Source organism: Xiphophorus couchianus, chromosome 19 (genome assembly GCF_001444195.1).
Source record: "Xiphophorus couchianus chromosome 19, X_couchianus-1.0, whole genome shotgun sequence".
NCBI classification, from domain to species: domain Eukaryota; kingdom Metazoa; phylum Chordata; class Actinopteri; order Cyprinodontiformes; family Poeciliidae; genus Xiphophorus; species Xiphophorus couchianus.
The window spans coordinates 2690228-2709671 of NC_040246.1; the positions used below are offsets into that span (position 1 = coordinate 2690228).

A 19444-nucleotide genomic window follows, 5' to 3' on the forward strand; every position below is an offset into this window, starting at 1 on the left:
GTGTGAGCTGGAGTGTTTTTGTGCAGCAGCCAGGGGAAATGAAGCAGTGTGTTAACTCGCTGCGCAGAAATACTCTGCTGTGTCTCCAGGTTTGGCGTCAGAGACGATCAGCTGAGCTTTGCCTTTCGAATGACCCGTCATGTTGAAGCGACTCTCAAAGCCCTTCTCGGGACTTTGGTTTTCGTAGTGAAGCAGTCCGATCAGGTCCACGGTCCGTCGCCCGCCTCCCGCCGCCGACTGGTACCAGAGCATGTAGGGGTAGCTGTTATCGCCATGGTAACAGTGGAGACGGGCAGCTTGTCCCGGCTCTACCAGGATGGAGGCCGGGGACTGCTGGACTATGGGCTGTGACGCCGTGATGTCTACAAGATAATAAAATAAAATAAAATAAATAAGAGTGAAAGTTGCATAAATATTTGTTAGTAAACTTCAACTCATCTTCTTACTCACCTGCAAACAAAAACAGACTCGTTAGGAAAGTGATTGACATTTTTGATTTTTTAAAATGTCTTATTTCCATTTATAGAATTTTATTTGAAACACAAACGTACAGAGATATTGTGAAAGAGCAACCTGGAGGGAAACCGTTTATTGTACGTTTTAAAGGAGGAGGAGCTTACAGAGATCAATACGTCCATGTGTTTTTACCGCCCTCTGCTGGTCAGAGTGTAGATTCACACACTTAAAACCACACGTAGAGCAGCCGCCACACTTAATGGCAACACTAACAGACAGAAAGATCTAAAAATAATCTCAGCTTTTGGAAAAATCCAAAATTATTAATCCCATTTAATGATTTTGTCTTATTAAATGGGAGAAAACCTTAAAAAGATTAAGAAATTAAAGTTTGTTTTGCTTTTTGGTGCTTATTCTCCCACCGTTAAATCATATTTTCTTAATTTGTGTTTATTGTTTCAGGTAAAAACAAAACATTGCTACTTGATCAGCCTTCACATCGTTTTGTTCAGTTTGATAATTATCCATTGAGAAGTTTCTAAAAGAGGATTTTCAACTCATTGATTAAATCAATGTGCTAAATAAGACACGTCTATTAGGAAGTAGAATCTGCTGATTTCTTTTCTCACTTAGAATATATTTAAGTTAGCACCAAAACATGTTAAAGATCTGTTGTTGTTGTTGTTATTGTACCAGCCTTCCAGCTGGTTCTGGTTCTGCTCTGCATCCCCAGAACCAGAACCAAACATGTAGAAGCAGCATTGATTCTGTAATCTGGATCAAACTCCCAGAAAACTACAAAACAGCCGAAACACTGATTTCCATTAAATCTAGACCAAAGACCCACCTATATAGTCGCTGTAGTGGAACATTTGTCAGCATATTTCTTGTGTATTTCCTTGATGGCCTTTGACAAAAAGTGATGTTTATTGCTCGTTTTATAATTGGTTACTTTAGGATGTTTTTATTAGTTTAAAGCTCTTTTGAACTGCCATGTTGCTGGAATGTTCACCACAAATAAGCTGGACTTAAATTTCAATCTTTCCCTCTTCGAGTGCATTTATAGTTTGGAGTGTTGAGATTTACATGTTTTATTATTATTTTTCTAGCACACCTGTTTGTGTTTGTATCGTGCCGGCGTCGTTCACCAGGCATCATGTAGCATCGTGTGGTTTTATTGGTTTCCTGCTGCTCCTGGGGGGTTTTTGTAAGAGCGCGCCGCCGTCTTCTCCACTGTGCCTACTCGCCGCTCCAAAATATTCTCCGTTATACTCGGCGTCGGTCAGGTTCAGGACGTGGAGATGAGCCGTGTCCTCTCCGTCTCCGCTCACTTCGAAGCGGCCGACAAATCCGCCCTCGATTTTGGGGTTTTGATAAGACATGTAGCCGATCAGCTTCAGGGAAGCGTCTCCCGCCGAGCGCTGATACCAGAGGATGGTGTCGTAGCTCTGGATCTTGTGCGTCAGCGTCAGCTTGGCTGAACCGTGTAGCTGCAGAAGAAGATCGGGTGGAGATTGAAACACCGGTTTCTCTTCACTGGGGTAGACTCCTGCAGGAAAAAAGAGAAATTGTTTAAAAATGAATTATGTAGTCCATTTGTTTGGGGTTTTTGTTTTTTTTTTGCTAAAATGAAGTGAAAATCTGGGGGATACCTTCAAACCAGGAGAGAGTGACGATGCACACTGTGAGATGATGAAGCTTCATGTTGAAACTGAACGGCCCCCTGATCTCTGCAGGGCTACCTGAGCAGGAAGGCGCAGCAGGAAGTGACCTCACTGTATAAAATTGAAAAAGTATTCACACCGCTTAGACTTGTTTTCCACATTTTTGTTCCAAGGACTTCAGGCTCAGCCATGTTAAATTCGTATCACGCCGTTGTTTCTCATTTTGGCTTGAGGTCTGGACTTTTACTGGGCCATTTGAATACATGAATATGCTTTGATCGAAAATCATTCCAGGAAAACTAATAAAGCTAAAATCCTGAGGAAGGAGATTGATACTGGAGGCAGAGGAGGAAGTCTGGTGATTAGGAATCACGGTGGAAGAGAGTAAGTGTCAAAAACAAATTGAACTTTATGTTTCTCAGCATTCAAACTTGACCTAAAACGAAAGAAAAAAAAAAAAAGCCAAAAATTATTAGGATTATTATTTTTTCCTGTGGACCTAATCCTCTACTGCAGGCACATTCCCAGGTCTTGTCTATGTTTTGCTCTGACCCTCAACCCACAAAACAAAACATTTGTGTCACTTGTTCAAATCTCTACCGTTGGCAGATGGAGATTGCTTCAGTTGCATTTGTTTCTTCAAATACAAAAGTCGGCTGAAGTGCAACAGCAAACTTTCTGAGGTGTGTGCGAACATCTCATCAGACCCCCCTTCCCTTCCCTTCTATCACATAAACTTGTACAACTCATCTTTAATTAAAGTATCAATAATAATAAATGTACATATATGTGAATAAATTGCTGCCTAACATTATACATTATGGTTCATAATTTATAAACATAATTTATAAATTATGTTTATAAACATAATTTATATATTTATACATTTAATATATTTGAGACAAAGAGCCTCTTCTGTTAGCCTGTGTCTAGAACCGCCTCTGGGCTGCAGGTCTGAGGCTTTTTGTTAGCATGTTTTCTATCATTCTTACAGTTTGATAAGAAGCCTGATCCAAACTGGCAACCCACATTAATAAAATGGTGAAATAATATTGACCACAAAACACTGTATTTATAAAAGATATCAACATTCTTCCTACAAACGTTTTTAATGTTCTTTTCACAATATTTATTTATTTATTAATCTATTTGTATGATTTGGTCTTTAAATTGCCATTTATATTATTTTTCGGTCTCAGGAAATGACTGAGGGATGAAGAGACTCTGATGTCTGGACAACAACAACCACCTGTCATTGTAGCCTAGCTTAAGCTAATATTTACAACTCTCTTGTTGATACAGTAACTTTACTTACCTTCTGTCTTTCAACCACTTTGAAAAGCTTTTCTTTGTCTCTCCAACATCTTTATCCCTCCCCTTCTTCAGTTTTTGGTTTTGTGCCCCGGAGTTTTTTTTTGCCGCCCCATCTTTAGCTCCCTGTTGTTGAGGCATTACTACAATTCAAATTTAAAAGACAAAAAAAAACGGGACGCTGCCCAAGCTGCCTGTATGGGAGGGGAGAGCGGCTGGCAGGGAGGGAGGGGCGCCTAATCAGTGCTGTTCCTCTGTTATTGATCATTTCATACACAAACTGCTGTTAAGTCCATAAAATGTTGACTAGAAAAAAATTCCCCACATCGTTTTTGCGCCCCCTCTAGTGCAGCGCCCCTATGTGTTGCATTCACTGCATACCCACTCTTTGCGCCACTGCTGAATTGAGAACAGAGTTGGAGAGGGTTTTTTGTCAGGAGCAGGTGGATGTTTGATGCACTGTGGGTTTACTAGCGGCGCAGAAATACGTGGCGGCGTGTTGGGCCGCGTTCAGGCTCCCGATGAGGAGCGAGCCGTTCTTGGCTTTGTCTCCGCTCAGATCTCCGGCTAAGCTGAAGCCCTCCTTCCTGAAAGCCTCCTCGACGCCGTCGTCTCTAAACTCCATGTATCCGTAGCCGACGAGCTCCAGGGCGACTTCGCCGGGCCGCCGCCGGTACCACAGCATCACTCTGAGGTCGCCGTGTTGGTGGCTGCACACCAGCTGCACGCTTTGTCCTTCTCTTCCCAGCAGAGCGGGAGGAGACTGATGGACCTGAACTCCCAGAGATAAACCTGCTGCAGGGAAATTTTTTTTTTTTTAAAGATTAGTGACTTAAAAAGCGCAGGAACATTATGTGTTATTCCAGAATAAAGTAGCTGGTACCTGTAAGGAAATGGCAAAAAAGAATGAAAATCATTTTTGCTGAAATGAGTGGAGTTTGCTTTACATGCATCAGTGAACTGACTGTGTTTCAGTTGTTGGTGTTTCTTCATCACTGTGATGTCACCAGATGGGTGGAGTGACTTCATGTACAGATCACTTAAAACGATCAGCTTCTCTGATTTCATACGTACGTGTTGGAGTAAAATGCATGTTGCTCTTTTATTCTATGAAATACTGACAACATGTCTCCAAAATTCCAAGAAAAAATGTTAGTTTTTATTAGCAGAACATGAGAAATGGACAAAATAACAAACAGGTTGCAGTGTTTTCAGATCTCAAATAATGTGAAGGAAACAAGTTCATATTCATTTAGGAACCACAATATTAATGTTTTAACTCAGGACGAGTTCAGAAATCAATATTTGGTGGAACAACCAGGAGGTTTTCAATGGGCTTCAGTGCAGTGGGCTTTTTATTTTTATTTTTTATTCAGAGCTGTAAGTGAACACCAGACTGAAATATTTTAATAAATTATTTTTGATTTTTAATTTTAAAAACATTTTTAAGGAGAACTGTTATGTTTTCTTAAAACTAAATGATATGCCTTTGGATAATTTGATTGTCAAAAAAAAAAAACAAAAAAAAAAAAATAAATTCTGATTTGAAAATGACGAAAAGACAAACTTAGTGTATGAACAGAGCAGCACGAATGAATAGATGAGGCCTTTAAGTCAAACTTATTTATATTTCACATTTCAGCAGCAAGACAATTAAATTTGCTTTTACGCCATAAAAACTTCACACAGTCACTCAGGGTGAAACAAGCAGTAAACATTATATTTTGTCAAATGCCGTCATCAGAAATGATTTAAATTAACTCAGTGTTTCAGCTGTTTTTATACGGTTTCCTGGGAGTTTGTTCCAGATTCGTGATGCATAGAAGATGAATGCTGCTTCTTCGTGTTTGGTTCTGGTTCTGGGGATGCAGAGCAGAACCAGAACCAGAAGAGCTAAGGAGGTTGATATGACAACAACAACAACAACAACAACAGATCTTCGATGTGTTTTTGGTGCTGAGCCGTTCAGTGATTTATAAGGTAATGAAATGTTTTGAATAGACCCTTAAAAACAGGCCTGTATTAGTCATCAAGATTTAACGGAAGCAGCGGCTCCTTAACTTTTCAACTCAAAAAGCCAATTAAACAATTTCAACACAACATAGAATCACCTCAAATGTGTCTGTAACCAAAATACAATTTTATACATTCATGACAAACTCATTTTAGTGTCAAACAAGAATAACCAGAAACAAAAAATTCAACCTGACCTGGACCTTTGTGAAAAAGTAATCTCAATCTACTTTTTTTTTTTTTTAGTAGATTGAGAAATAAACTTTAGAAATAAACTTTGATTAACCTAGTTCTCTGTAAAGCTTAGGTCTAATTTATTAGCTACTATCTTTGGGTGAGTTTTGTTTTTTGGGATTCTTTTTTTTTTTTACTTAATTTTTTTAATAGAACAATGTCACTTTTTAGCATGAAGACGCTCAATTCAAAACAGAGAAGCAGGTGCTTGAGAGTAGTTTTTTTTCCCAAATTCTTCTGCCAAACCACTGATGATGGTGATAAAACAGGTTTTTGTAAAGCACAGGCAGGATTCTTCCTCAGTGTGCTTCTCGTGCTGCGCAGTAGTAAACAGCCGAGTGTTTCGGATCCACAACGTTGATCACCAGAGAGGAATTCTTTGCTGTGCTGCCGCTCAAGTCTCCATCGATTTGGACGTTTCGGTCGTCTTCGTCCTCCATCTTGATGTCGCTCATGTACAAATGTCCGATTAGTTTCAGAGCTGTGTCTGCAGGCGGCTGCCGGTACCAGAGCATTATCCAGTAGTCCGTTTTCTCGTGAGTGCAGAAGATGTGAACTTTTTCTCCAGGTTTCACAATGATGTCGGAGCGGGACTGACGGACCTCAAGACCGAAAGCAACACCTGAAAGACAACAAAGATCGATAAATGATCTCGAAACGTGGGGAATTTGTTCAAAGTTTGTTAGATTACAGTCAAGATGATACCTGTTATGAAACAAAAAAGGAGAAAACGAATCATGTTAAAACCCGATCGGTGACATTAAGTCTTAAAAGTGTAACAAATGCTATCAGACTGCGATTCTGACTAACGGTCAGGTGAACCATGAAGAGGAAAAAGTGATGGCATTAAATCAAGAAGTGGGCGGGGCTTATTCAAACATAAACCAACAGAAAGCGGTCTGAGTTTTTGGATGAAGAACGCTGGCTTTGCTGTCACTGTGCGTAGCTGGCTGCACAGTAATACACCGCAGCGTGTTCAGGTTTCAGGTCCGTGATCGACAGAGAGCCGTTCTTCGCCGTGTCTCCACTCAGGTCTCCATTAAGGCTAAAATGTCCCTCGAAAGGTTTTTCAAGTTCTTTGTTGCCGTAGTTCAAGTGTCCAATGCGCTTCAGCGCTTTGTCTCCGGGGGATTTCTGGTACCACTGCATGAGCGTGTAGTCGGTCTTTCCGTGGCTGCAGACCAACTGGATGTCCTGTCCGAGTTTTCTGAAGGCTGCCGGAGGAGTTTGATGGACCTCGACGCTCAGACAAACGCCTTGAATATTGAAAGAAAATTCAATTCAATTATATATATATATATATATATATATATATATATATATATATTTGGGCATCTTTAAACTTTTTCATACAAGTCAAAAAAGGAAAAAAACATACACACATACAATGCTGAAGAAAAACAAGACAAAACTAGTACAGAAAAACAATATTTCTGGGGGGAAAGAAAGAGTAAACAGAGCACATGTTTATTATGTCTCTTTTCACATTGTTATTCATAAATCATCGTCATAATCAAAGCACCAAACTCTTTCTTGTGTATTTTTCAAGAACATATGGAGTTCCCACTAAATCTGTTGACACTCATAAAACAAGACATAATAAAAACCTCATTGTATTTTTTTAATCAAGTTTTTTATACTTATTTTTTTCATTTTAAAAGTGAGAAACAGTTTTGACTGATCACAACAATTATTCCTCACCTGAATCCCTCTAACTGAAGTGCAATTGTTTTTACTATTCATCCTGACTTTTCATTTAAATAAATAAATCCCTCTCTCTTTTAAGTGTCTGGGAAATATGAATTAGGGTTCATGAAAAATGAAAAATAAAGAAGTCGTTTACCCATGAGCGAAAACAAAAGGAAAACCATCTGCATGATGAGGTTCTCTCTCTCTCTCCCTCTGAGCAGAAAAATGTGTCCAACAGCGTTCTAGTCTGTTTTATGAACACGCCCAGCATTTGCCAAACCGTTAAAGTTCAACCTGAAAAGCCTTCGTGGATCTCCAGTGCCATCTACTGGAAAGAATAAAACAAATAAATTCCTGAGGCTCCCAACAGAATGAACCGGCTGTAGGTTTTTGTTCAGCTGTTGTGTTTCCTCACATCACTGTGTTTGCTGACGGCACAGAAATAAACGCCGCTGTCATCAGGCTGCAGGTCCTTCACAGTCAGAGCTCCGGTCTCTATGGTGTCTTTGACTGCTGAGTATTTGCTCTGCAGGTTCTCTCCGTAGTCTGTCTGCCCACCGTACACCGTGTACACAACGAGGGTCATGGTCTCCCCCGGTCGCTGTCGGTACCAGTACATCTGGTTGTGACCTTTGTCTCTGGTGTGGCTGCAGTTCATTTCTGCGGACTCGGCCGCGGACTTCCAGATGATTTTAGGCAGCTGAGTCACATCCTGGCAATAACCTGTGAAAAGAAAGACAAAAGTATGATACAAATTGTAAATTTTGGATGAACTACAATATCATCTGCGTAGAGTTAAATTCACTCTGGAATTTGAGTGTCACCGGTTATTAAAAATATCTTTTGGTGACGGGCTTTTGTACCTGGTTGCCAAAACAATACATGTATAAAAGTGAGAAGTATGCAACCCAACATGCTGGTGTTTAATGTCCATCCTCATGTTTAAGCCTGCAGTTATTTAAGGCTGCAGAAGATAGGAGGGTTAAAGCCAGTCTGCAGTAAGAACCTCCCATTCCGATCCCTGATTAAATCAGAGGAGGGAACAAATATTGGTGTGAATGCAGATATGAACTGTAAGACAAATTAAAACAAATAAAAGCCTGTGATTGCCATGTGTTGTCTAATGAATAAATTTAAGCTACACACGATTCTAATGAGTCTTTACACGTTTCTGTGCCATCCATCACAATACCCATCTTGGAGTGGGTGGGGTTTAAATTCTATGTGCTTTTTGTGAATTATCACTATTCATAATAGATTCTGCCACATCATGAAATTGAATTTAAAGAATTTAATTAAATTCTAAACTATCCTTTGAGATTTGAGTCAAAAATCTGTCTTTTTCCATGAATGTCTTTGTAACCTGCTGGAATAAATGAGCAACATGGTGTAACCAGAGTCAAACATGTATTTATTTTTTGTTAGTTTCTAAAAAAAAACAAAGAACTCTTTTCTGTTTTCAGCCCAATTCCTTTTTCAGATATGTTTTAGTATTTGTTTCCCATCTCTTTAACAAGAAAATCGGAACGTTGTACATCTGAATCTTTCATTAGACATTTGTAAAATAGTTTGTGTTCTTGTAAAGAAGTGAAATGACCTCTTGGTAAGAAATGGTAGAATTTTTTTCTTCCTTCACTTTTCCAGCCGTGTCATTTCATAGTAATCTTATAGTTTCAAATAAAACCTTTGTTTCAGCTTCCAACAGATGGTTTGTCAGGGAGTTGTCAGATCTCACTCAGTGTTATCTTGATTGCTGAATATTTGGTCTGAAATGTCTCTCGTCTGTTTGTTCACCAAATGCTGTCAACACATTTGGTCTGCAAATGTGTTGACAGGTTCATATTCTTTTCCTGTACGCCTTGTGCCAGTACATTTGGTTTTGTGACCTTTATTTCTGTTGTGGCTTCACTTTCTACCTTTAGGCATAAGTAATTGAAAATAAAGAAAATGCGATAGTATCATCTGCATACAGTGAAACACTCACCATTTAAATGCTAATCCTCCTTAGTATACTAAAATATAGTCATAGTTGCTTCTCATACTTTGAATTTACAGCAACATAACTATAAATATGAGAACTATTCATCTCAGCGCAGGGTGATATTCTTCTGTGTTCATTGTAATGTCTGAGTGTGCTGCTATTTAAGAAGCTACCCAGTTCCTGATTAAACCAGAGGAGAAACCAGTACTGGTGAAAACGCAGGTGCAAAGCAGGAGGGATGTGAAATGTGCTACAGATTTGGGGGAAAAAAACATTTAGAGATCAGGAGGTTTTTGTACTGAGGATCAGAGTCTTGCAGCACTGTGGAGACTAGCAGCACAGAAGTAAACTCCACTGCTGTTCTCTCTGTGTTCTTTAATTGTTAATGTGCAGGTTTCCCCTTTATTTGCTCCCCCTCCAATGTCTACTTTTGCTCCTTCCTCTAGAGTGGAAGAGCCTGCGAACCTGTACCCCAGAAGCTGCATGTCTCTGCTCGTCTGCTTGTACCAGAGGATTCGGTTGTAGCTGTCGATACTGTGGGAACACTCGATTTTGACTTCCTTTTCAGAAGATTTGTGGATATCTGGTGGAGACTGTTGGACTTTGTCACTCAGAGAGGAACCTATGGGGGGGGTAAAAAATCAAGATAAATGCAAGCAAAACATCAAGCAGTGCAAATGGAAGAGCTGAAATATCTTAAAGACATTACCTGAAACCAGAAGAGGGTTCCAGCTCAAGCAAGTAAAAAAGATGAGGAGCATTTTCTGATCCCAAAACATTTGGCTAAACAAAACGCTGGAATGCTACTGATAAAATTCACCGTTTTCCATTACATCACATTTATAATGATTCATCCATACAATGTTAACATATTATATACCCTCGTAAGGCGGGTGATGTCACAGGTCAACCGCCTCTTCGTAAGTTACTCCCCACAATGTCACTGACACCTCAGACAACAGAGTCCGGAGAAATGCTGCCACCTAATGACTGGATATAAATAATACAAAGAGGAAACTTTGAGGTTTTTGCTTTGTGGAACATTAACTTTCAGCACTGTGGTAGCGAGCGGCGCAGAAGTAAACCGCGCTGCTCCTCGAGGTGAGTCCTTCGATTGTTAAGGTGCAGGTCTGGCCTTTATCTGCACTTCCCTCCAAAGTCACATTCATGCCGGCCTCCGGGTACCTGAAGCTGTTCTCCACCCGTCCGAGGAACTGCAGCTGTCCGCCGATCGATGTTTGCTTGTACCAAAGAATTTCATCATAGTTGTCGATTGCGTGCGAGCAGCGGATTTTGGATGATTCTCCGGGACGCCTGTGAATGTCAGGCGGATTCTGGTGGACTTTCTCATGAAGTAGACCTGAAGGAAACGTCTCAACATATTCAATCGAAGTGGAAACAATTTATGGCTTATGAACGTTGTTTGGTTTTGAAAATTGTTTATTTACCTGACACTGCTGCGCTCAAAGTAATACAAAAGAGAACCGTGATCATTTTGTTCCTATATGACTGAAAAAGAGTCCCCAAACTTCCCTTTTGAGCTATTTCTTCCTTAATCACCACCCACATGTAGACACCAACACATGGGTGGTGTCTACGAGGTTCCTCCTCTACCAGAAATTCAAACCGCAGCATGTTTTCACCTCCCTCATTTACATCAGTGTCTCAACAGAAAGATCCAAACCTTGATAAACAGGTTAGAGACGACAGGTGCATGGACCTGAGAGATGGGGAAACAAAAGCTCGAGGTTTTTGCCCTGAGGACTTTTTGCATGTAGCACTGTGGTAACTGGCAGCGCAGAAGTAAACTGCACTGCTGTTCATGTTGAGCCTGTCCATCGTCAGCGTGCAGGTCTGGCCCTTGTTGGCGTTCCCGTCGATCTTTACCTTCGCTCCCTCCTCCGGATAGCCGATGTTTGCTAGCATGTATCCTAGAAACTCCATCTGCCTGCCCGCCGTCCGTTTGTACCACAGGATCCGATCGTAGTTGTTGATATTGTGCGAGCAATCGATTTCTGCTGTTTGCTCCAGTTTTTTGTACAAGTCAGATGGAGTCTGATGGACTTCGTCACTGGGTGAAGCACCTATTGAGGAAGCAGCAAAAGCATGATAACTTCAATAGTTGTCAAATAACAGAGAGTTAAATCTAGATTGTTTTTTCTGTACCTGAAAGTCTTGTGATCATAAATGTCAAACAAAAGCCTGTGATTACCGTGTGGTATTTCATGGCTAACTTTAAGGACGTCCTGTTATTGTTGCCTACTATGAACACCTGCTGATTACTCACATCATATTTCTGTAATGTCTATTCTTCTTTGAGCGGGCGGGGCCTTAATACATTGTTCTGCTTGTGAGTTATCACCACACACTGTAGAGATACTGCCACCTGGTGGTAAGAAATAAAACAACGTTATCAAATCAAATCCTAAGTTGTGGTTTAACATTGATTTTACTGAGAAGATGCATAAAAAGATCAGATGAACTCTTCTATAACATGTTTGGATTAAATTAACAATTTGGTTTGACCTTTAAACTAAAATTTTGTTATTTGTGAGTTTCTGAAAATGATTATTATTATTATTAGAAATGTCCCCCTTGCTCAATTTCTCATCAGAAATCTAGGATGAGAAAGTATGTCGCCCACCATTTCCAGCTCAGCTGAAAATGATTCATACCGCTGGATGATTGACATTTAATGTAATCTCTGAATTTTATCAACATGTTTCTTTCTTCTGACAGGAAAAGAATGCTAGCATTTCAGAATGGCACACCATGTACAGAATTAATGTAATGTGAAGATCAGTGATGCCTTTCAGCCTGAAGATTTATCGTCAGATTCATCATCAAAATACCAGTGGAAACATGCAAAAAGCTCTTGGATTTCATAAGAAGAGTCTGATTGCTGTAAAACTGCAAAAAAGGTATTGTACATTATAGACCGTAGACAAAATTGTAAATGTAATAAATATATAAGCTTGTGATATTTTACAATCAGTTGAAAGTTTGTTGCTTTTTTTAATAAAAAGTAATAAGGTGAAGCGTTGAAGCCCGTTATCTGCAGTAAGAACCTCACATCCCCTGAGTAAATCAGAAAACACCAACGCAGGTGCGAGGGGACGTGAGCTGGAATTCAATGCTAAAGCAAACGCAGCTGCAATATCAGGACGTTTTTGTATTGAGAAGCTAAGATATGAATCACTGTGAGACTAGCAGCGCAGAAATAAACCGCGCTGCTGTTCTGGTTGAGCCCTTCCACTGTTAATGTGCAGGTTTCCCCTTTAGTCGCTTTCCCGTTTATCGTCACATTCACGTCTTTCTCCGGAGATCCCGAGCCTCCGTACAGGTATCCCAGGAACTGCAGGCCTTTGCGGGCTGATTGCTTGTACCAGAGGATTCTGGTGAAGGTGTCGTCGTCGTGTGAACAACGAATTTCGGCTTTACTTTCATTAGGATATTTATAAATATCCGCTGGACGCTGTTGGACTTTGCTGCTTTGCGAAGATCCTGTGGAAGAAAAACAGTGCCATAAGTACCACGTTTTTAAAATGAAAACTGAAAAAGTTTGATTTGTTTAAACTCAGCCACAACAACTGAAAAGCTTAAATACACAACCTGAAATCAGGTATAGGCTACAGCTGAAGCAAATAATAACAGTTAGGTTTTCTTCGTTGCGTCAGGAAATTTAATGTCTCGGTTGCATCCTTGTTCAAGTCATCATTACAGGGTGGAGCGAAAGCAGATCCTCCTCCTCTTAACTTCACAGAGCTGGTTCAGTGTAACATTCTGGAGGAAGACATGCTGCCACCTCTGGGTCATAAATATAAATAATAAAACGATTAGTTTCATGGTTTCTCCAGGCAGCTGCATCTGGAAATAGTCAGCACCTTTAGAGTGTTTTCAGTTGATAGTTTCATGGTCACTCTGGTTTCTCCACACATCACTTTAGCATTTACTGGGAAGATTCACGTTTGATTGGGATATATTTTAAAAATAAATCGACGAGGAACTGAAAATTCAGCATGAATTTGTTTAATCTTTTTTTAATTCAGAAAAGTAAAAAATTACCAGGAGGAAATTAATATGATGCATTTTTGTTTGGTAGTGAAGTCCATAGTAAGAAATAATTAGGAACGTACTTGCAAGTTGAAGCACAGATGGCAAAAAGTGATCATCTTGCTCCCCCTGCAGGCCGTCACTGGTACTATCCACAGTTAAAGGTTAAGTTAAAAGAAACATGGATGTTGAAAAATGAGCTGGTTTTTTAATGTTAAAATTAAAAAAGCTAATTTTTGCTTAGAATAATGGGAGACATGTGTACATATGCAAGTTTAAAGAGTATATCAAATAGAAAATAGATGTTCTGTCACAATGCGTGTCATACATGGAGGCTGACTGCAGGTGTTTAGATCTCTATCTTTATGCAGAGTTTTTGTATTGACTGACAGGGATTCTGCTGTACTGTGTCGACTGGCAGCGCAGAAATAAATCGCGCTGTCATTTTCCGAAACAGTCGAAATATTTAGGGTCGCGTGTTTGCTGCCGTCTCCTCCAAAGTTCATCTTGTCCTTCACGTCGCCCTCTGGGTAAGGGAAGTTCCTGTTCATGTATCCCAGGTACCTCAGAGCTCCGTGTTTTTCTCGTTTGTACCAAAGGATGTGCTCAAAAATGGATACGTTGTGCGAACAGTGGACCGTGACGGATTCTCCGGGTTTCGGAGCGGCGAAACAAGGCGACTGGAGGACCTGGTAAGCGCTGGGAGCTCCTGGGGGAAGAAACAGAACAAGCAGCATGAAAATTACACTTTTAAACAATAATTATTTGTTCTCTGGTTGCTTTTGAATCCTCACCATCATTAACTGGCAGCTGGAGCTGAAAGAAAACACAGACCAGGACGACGGTGTTCAACATGATGAGACGAGGGTCGCTTTTCACTGCCGTGGACGAGTTGTCATCTCCAGTTACAGTGTTGGTGTCACAAATGGAAACTTTTGGCTGATCTACAGACCAAAGTATTTTGTAACCATTTCATTTCTGGGAGTGAGCAAGTTTTTAGTTTTCCAATTTTTGTGATTTGTCTCCCCCTAGTGGTTAACAATAGTAGGTTTTTTCAGCTAAGTGTTTTTTGTTTTTTTTTTGCAATGCATTTCTTTTGTTTTCGTGAACACTACCAGCTCAAAAGCAAATGATTGTATTTAAGAAGAGGATTTAATCCAATTAAATCAAAATCAATTAAACTCAGTTCAATTCAGAAATACTTTATTACTGTGTGCATTTCTGGCACTGTAGGTGAAATATGGTTAAATATCTGAAATTGGACGTTTAGCTTCTTCAACTCAATAGTGAAGATATTATCAGTTGGAAGGTCAAAGTGTCATCATGTAAAACACCAAACATCAACTTCCAGATTAGGTTCAAAGGTAATAATAATAATAATAATACACAGCATAAAAGTATAGACCATTAATTATTTTTGCCGTGGTCTCATCTGGCCAAAGGATTTTGCTCCCTGAAGGTCAAAAGTACATTAAATAAAAACTATTCCTAAATTATGAAACGGTTTTGTTTGAGCTGCATCTTTAAAATGATGTTCAAAATAGCAGGCATACAAAATAACAATCACATTAACTGTGACTGTTGACCAAACTGACCATTAAGGCAGGGTCAGTCTGGTGCTAACACAAAGGCTACATTCAGGGTTGTGTTAAAAGTTAGCACTTTAACGCATGTTTTCAATTATTTACTTAAAATAAAGGTATTTTAAGTAATTTTTTATTCCAGTTCCTTGATATTACAGCACTGAGACTAATACATGGAAGACTCATAATTAGGTCCTTGATATACTTTAAATAGTTAAGGACTTTTTGAACCAGTAAATAGATTAACATGTGTTAACGACACTCAAACAAATCCATTTTAGAATTTTTTTTACAAGGAATGTAACTTTTGGTGTTTTGGACAACTTATTTAGACTTGTTCCAACATTTTATGGACTTTAATATGGACTTTAATATGATCTAATATTAAGCTGCACCATCAAGATGAATGAACAATTGGTTTTGTTTCATTTTTGGCTGCAGGCTTTTTCCATTTACTTTCAGAATTGTGCGAAGCTGACAGCACAATAATGGAGGAGGAAAAAAAACAACCTCCTCCAATCAAAATGAAAGAAACAACAAATTCAAGCTGAAAATGTAAAACAAAACAAAAAGCTTTTGCTTTTCGGTTGGTCAGCGTTGATCCGACCCCGTCAGTATCGCTGGGAGTCTGACGTGGAGGCTGACTGCAGCTGTTCTCTCTCTTTCTACAGAGTTTTTGTACTGCCTTCATGGTATTCTGCTGCACTGTGCTGACTGGCAGCACAGAAATACACAGCACTGTCGTCTACTGTGAGATTAGAAACTGTGAGGTTGGACTGTTGGCGCCCATCTCCTTCAAAGTTGATTTTCCCTTTCACATCTTGTTCAAGAGTAGCAAAGACATTATTCAGATATCCCAGGAGCTTCAGAGCTTTGTGCTTGTCTTGTTTGTACCACAGAATGACTTGATAGCTCGGTATGCTGTGTGAACATCTGATCTCTTTGTCCACAGATTCACCACTTTTCTTAATTATGGACGGAGGAGTTTGGTCGACATCTTTGGAGTCAGAGGCGCCTGTAGAGAAGCAGAAAATAATTTAAAACGGAATAAATGTTCATCTTTGCCTCTTTTCTAATGCGTTTATTCGTCCCCTTACCATTATTTTCTGGCAATTGAAAGAAAACAAGTAAGCAGATCATAAAAATCGTGTTAAAGAAGGCAGCTCTCATTTCAGCTGCTGTTTGTTCAGCAGCAGTGAAGAAGAATGGCGTTTGAATGAAGCTTCAGTGGGAGGGATGGCAGGGGGATTTCCTTTCATGACCGTAGGATCTAAACATTACGCTGATGAGTCCTTATATGTCTCTAGCGCCATCTACTGAAACTCCAAAAGAGAATGTAACATATATGCTCACCACAGATGAACTGACAGTCAGTTTTCATTCCTTCTGTAATGTCGCTGCCCATCAGTCAGTGTAAATTATGACGTGCATTTTCGCTAAAGGTCTCTGTCTTCGTCGTTATGTTTGGTTATGACCTCACTCTGCTGTGGCTGTGTTTTATTTCTGCAGACTGGGTCGGATATTGTGTTTCTGAGACGCAGCTTAGTAATAATCTGTGAGAAGAAAGCCCAGAAATTAACACAACAGGTTGTCTTTTAAAAATATAAAAGACAACAGACTTTAAATTGTGCGCAAAAGTTTGCGCACAATTTCAAGAAATAGAAGTATCATCTGCATAGAGTGAAATACTGAGTCAAAATTTGAACTCCAGTTATTGGATTTCTAAATAATTACGAATGCATTTAAATGCTTTGACTCTTGAACCTTATAGCCACAACAACTAAGAATTAATATAAAAATGATATGTGCTGCTATAGAGCAATAATGGTCAAAATTGAATTCTGTGACTTGCAGCAGTTGAAGGAGGAAAACAGGAAGGTTAATATCATTACGCTGCAATAAAAAACCCTCCCACTTCAATCCTAGATTAGATCAGAGAAAATGCCAACGTCGGTGAGAATGCAGGTGCAAGACGATATGAACTGTGATACAGAGTTTGAAGATTGCTAGCTCGGGAGGTTTTTGCATTGAGAATCAGAGTTATCCAGCACTGTGCAGACTAGCAGCACAGAAGTAAACTGCGCTGCTGTTCCGGCTCAGTTCTGTAATTGTCAATGTGCAGACGCTGTCTTTGTTCGCATTCCCGGTAATCTTTGCCTTTACTCCTTTCTCTAGAGTTTCACCACCTACAACCATCCATCCCAGGAGCTGCAGGTCCTGGTCGGTTTGCTTGTACCAGAGGATTACGTTGTAGTTGTCAATACTGTGTGAACAGCTGATCTCAGCTTTCGTGTCAGTGGAGGATTTGAAGAGTTCTGCTGGGTGCTGTCGGACTTTGTCGCTCAGGGAGGAACCTGAGGAATGAAAAAAAGACAGTTTTATTGGCAGCAGCATAAACAGGTTAATTAAAGAAATTTGAGTTTATATTTGAAATTTCTTTAATCAGTTTCTGTAAGTCTGAGCTTAAACTGGATGAAGCGAACGATCTTAAGGTCTTACCTGAAACCAGGAGAGTGATAGAGCTGAACCAAATAAAGAAGCTGAGCATTATCTGTTCTCTGAACATTTTTGTGAAATTCTGTCTGATAGCCGTGTTAAAGATGCAATTCACAGTTTCCTCATTGCATCAGTTGTGATGATTTGCTTTGCATCCTCCTTAAGTTATCATTACGGGGCGGTGCCACAACTGATTCTCCTCCTCTTAAGTAACGACCCGCATTGTTTCGACCAGAACCTTACAGAACTGGTTCGGTGAAAATGTCTGCCTGAGGAAATGCTGCCACCTGATGGAAGTAGTTAACATGACAGATGAATAATTCCAAATCTGTGATTCAAAACTGCAAAATGTAACTTTTATTACATGGTTTTTGTTTTTACATATTTTTTAAAATGATCACAAAGGGTTTTCCTGAAACGGTAAGATGTTTCTCCACCATTAGCACATTGTGCTAACGCTAGGTTGATTGACAGCACTAAGACCCGCCTCCTCGCTCTGATTGGTTATTTCTGACTAAGAGAAGTGCATTTCTACACTGGGAAGATCGATCTCTTCACAGATTATCTGTCTCATTTCATACATGGTTACAGTTTTGACTAATATGTAAAAAAAAACATATTTTTGTAAGTTTCATACTGCAGCTTTAACTTGGACTATATTGAGGTCTTGGTTTTAAAAATCCTGTAGTTTCTTAAAACCTAAAAATAGAAAAATGAAAGTATTGTTCTATTAAAAATGACCAATTTCCTGAAGTTGATATTTATCAAAATGATTTTTTAAAGAAAAATCATCTTATTACAAAAGATTATGTAGTATTTGAGGCTCCAAATAGCTTTTATTTAGCTGGACTGAGGGCTTATAATCGAAAAGTCTTTGGAAACATAACAGTTGCAGACTCCTGGTTTAGATTATAACTGACATCAAGAAGTTACGTTCAGTCATATTTCGCAGTGTTTGTGTTTTGAAACAACAGACAAGTATTCCCCACCTGCAGGAGGGGGACAAACGGCTACACATGGACTTCAAAGTGATGAATAAAACAGGAGTTGAGTATTTGTGGTATCTGTCATCCTCCCCCTACGATACACGAGGTGAAACGTTATCCGTGAGCCAACAGCTCAGAGGTTTTTGTTCAGCCTCTCAGCTCGTTCGTATCACTGTGCTCACTGACGGCACAGAAATACAGGCCTTGATCTCCTGGCACCAGTTTATGCACGGTGAACGTCCCGCTCTCAGCATCAGGCTTAGCGACTGAGAACTTGTCACCCAGTTTGAATTCAGGCTCGAAGTCAGGTTTGGAGTTTGCCATAGTGTAAACTACTTGTTTCATCATTTCCCCAGGCAGCTGTCGGTACCAGTACATCTGGTAGTAGCTAGCACCCTTGGACTGTTTGCAGCTGATGGTTGCGTTGTCACCCTGGTTTCTCCACAGCATGGCCGGCTGGTCGACATCACTGCCAGCAGTCACACCTGAATGTCAGGAGAAAAGGTTCAGCAGGATCACTTTAGCATTTACTGGGAAGATTCGGCTTTGGTTTGGATTTGTAGTAACTAACAAAAGTGTACTAGTAAAAGTATAAGCTAGAGTTACCTGAGGTCCACAGCCAAAAGTTCACTAGTAGCACAAGTTCCTGCTTGATGATCACATCCATGTTCTGCTGAGCAAAAACGGCAGAAGTCTCTATTGTAGGGTTTGTAAAGACGGGAGTGCCGATGCAACTTTCAGCACAGATGATAGCAAAAGTAGCAACATGGCGCCCCCTGCAGGTCATTTTTGGTGTAATCCATAAATAATGCTTGGATGAGAAAAAAAAAACATCCAGAGTGCGTGTGTGTGTGTTTACTGTATGCATGTTTTTCATGTTGAAGAAAAAAATTCAAATCTACATTTTGCAGACAATCGCAGTTTGAAATATGAACTCTTTTTTTTAATTAAATTGAAAGCGCTGATAGTGTCAGCAAA

The 19444-nt window shown here is 39.8% G+C and overlaps 1 long non-coding RNA gene and 4 gene segments (V, D, J or C); all 5 read right to left on the bottom strand.

Moving 5' to 3' along the window:
* Nucleotides 1-51: 51 nt before the first annotated feature.
* LOC114134425 (T cell receptor alpha variable 23/delta variable 6-like) lies at nt 52-490 on the bottom strand. The segment is given in 2 exon segments: nt 52-362; nt 451-490. Coding segments are annotated over 2 exon segments (351 nt in total).
* A 4549-nt stretch (nt 491-5039) lies between these two features.
* On the bottom strand, nt 5040-7563 carry LOC114134634 (immunoglobulin kappa variable 3-11-like). The segment is given in 2 exon segments: nt 5040-6300; nt 7522-7563. Coding segments are annotated over 2 exon segments (357 nt in total).
* Nucleotides 7564-10590: 3027 nt separating this feature from the next.
* On the bottom strand, nt 10591-11621 carry LOC114134648 (uncharacterized). The gene is made up of 3 exons (XR_003593434.1): nt 11515-11621; nt 10797-11432; nt 10591-10708 (listed from the first exon to the last, which is right to left on the bottom strand). It is a non-coding gene; the product is annotated as an uncharacterized LOC114134648 (long non-coding RNA).
* A 32-nt stretch (nt 11622-11653) lies between these two features.
* LOC114134428 (T cell receptor beta variable 9-like) lies at nt 11654-14581 on the bottom strand. The segment is given in 4 exon segments: nt 11654-11734; nt 12653-12852; nt 13808-14110; nt 14196-14581. Coding segments are annotated over 4 exon segments (645 nt in total).
* Nucleotides 14582-18271: 3690 nt separating this feature from the next.
* On the bottom strand, nt 18272-19239 carry LOC114134616 (T cell receptor beta variable 29-1-like). The segment is given in 2 exon segments: nt 18272-18951; nt 19073-19239. Coding segments are annotated over 2 exon segments (399 nt in total).
* Nucleotides 19240-19444: the final 205 nt, after the last annotated feature.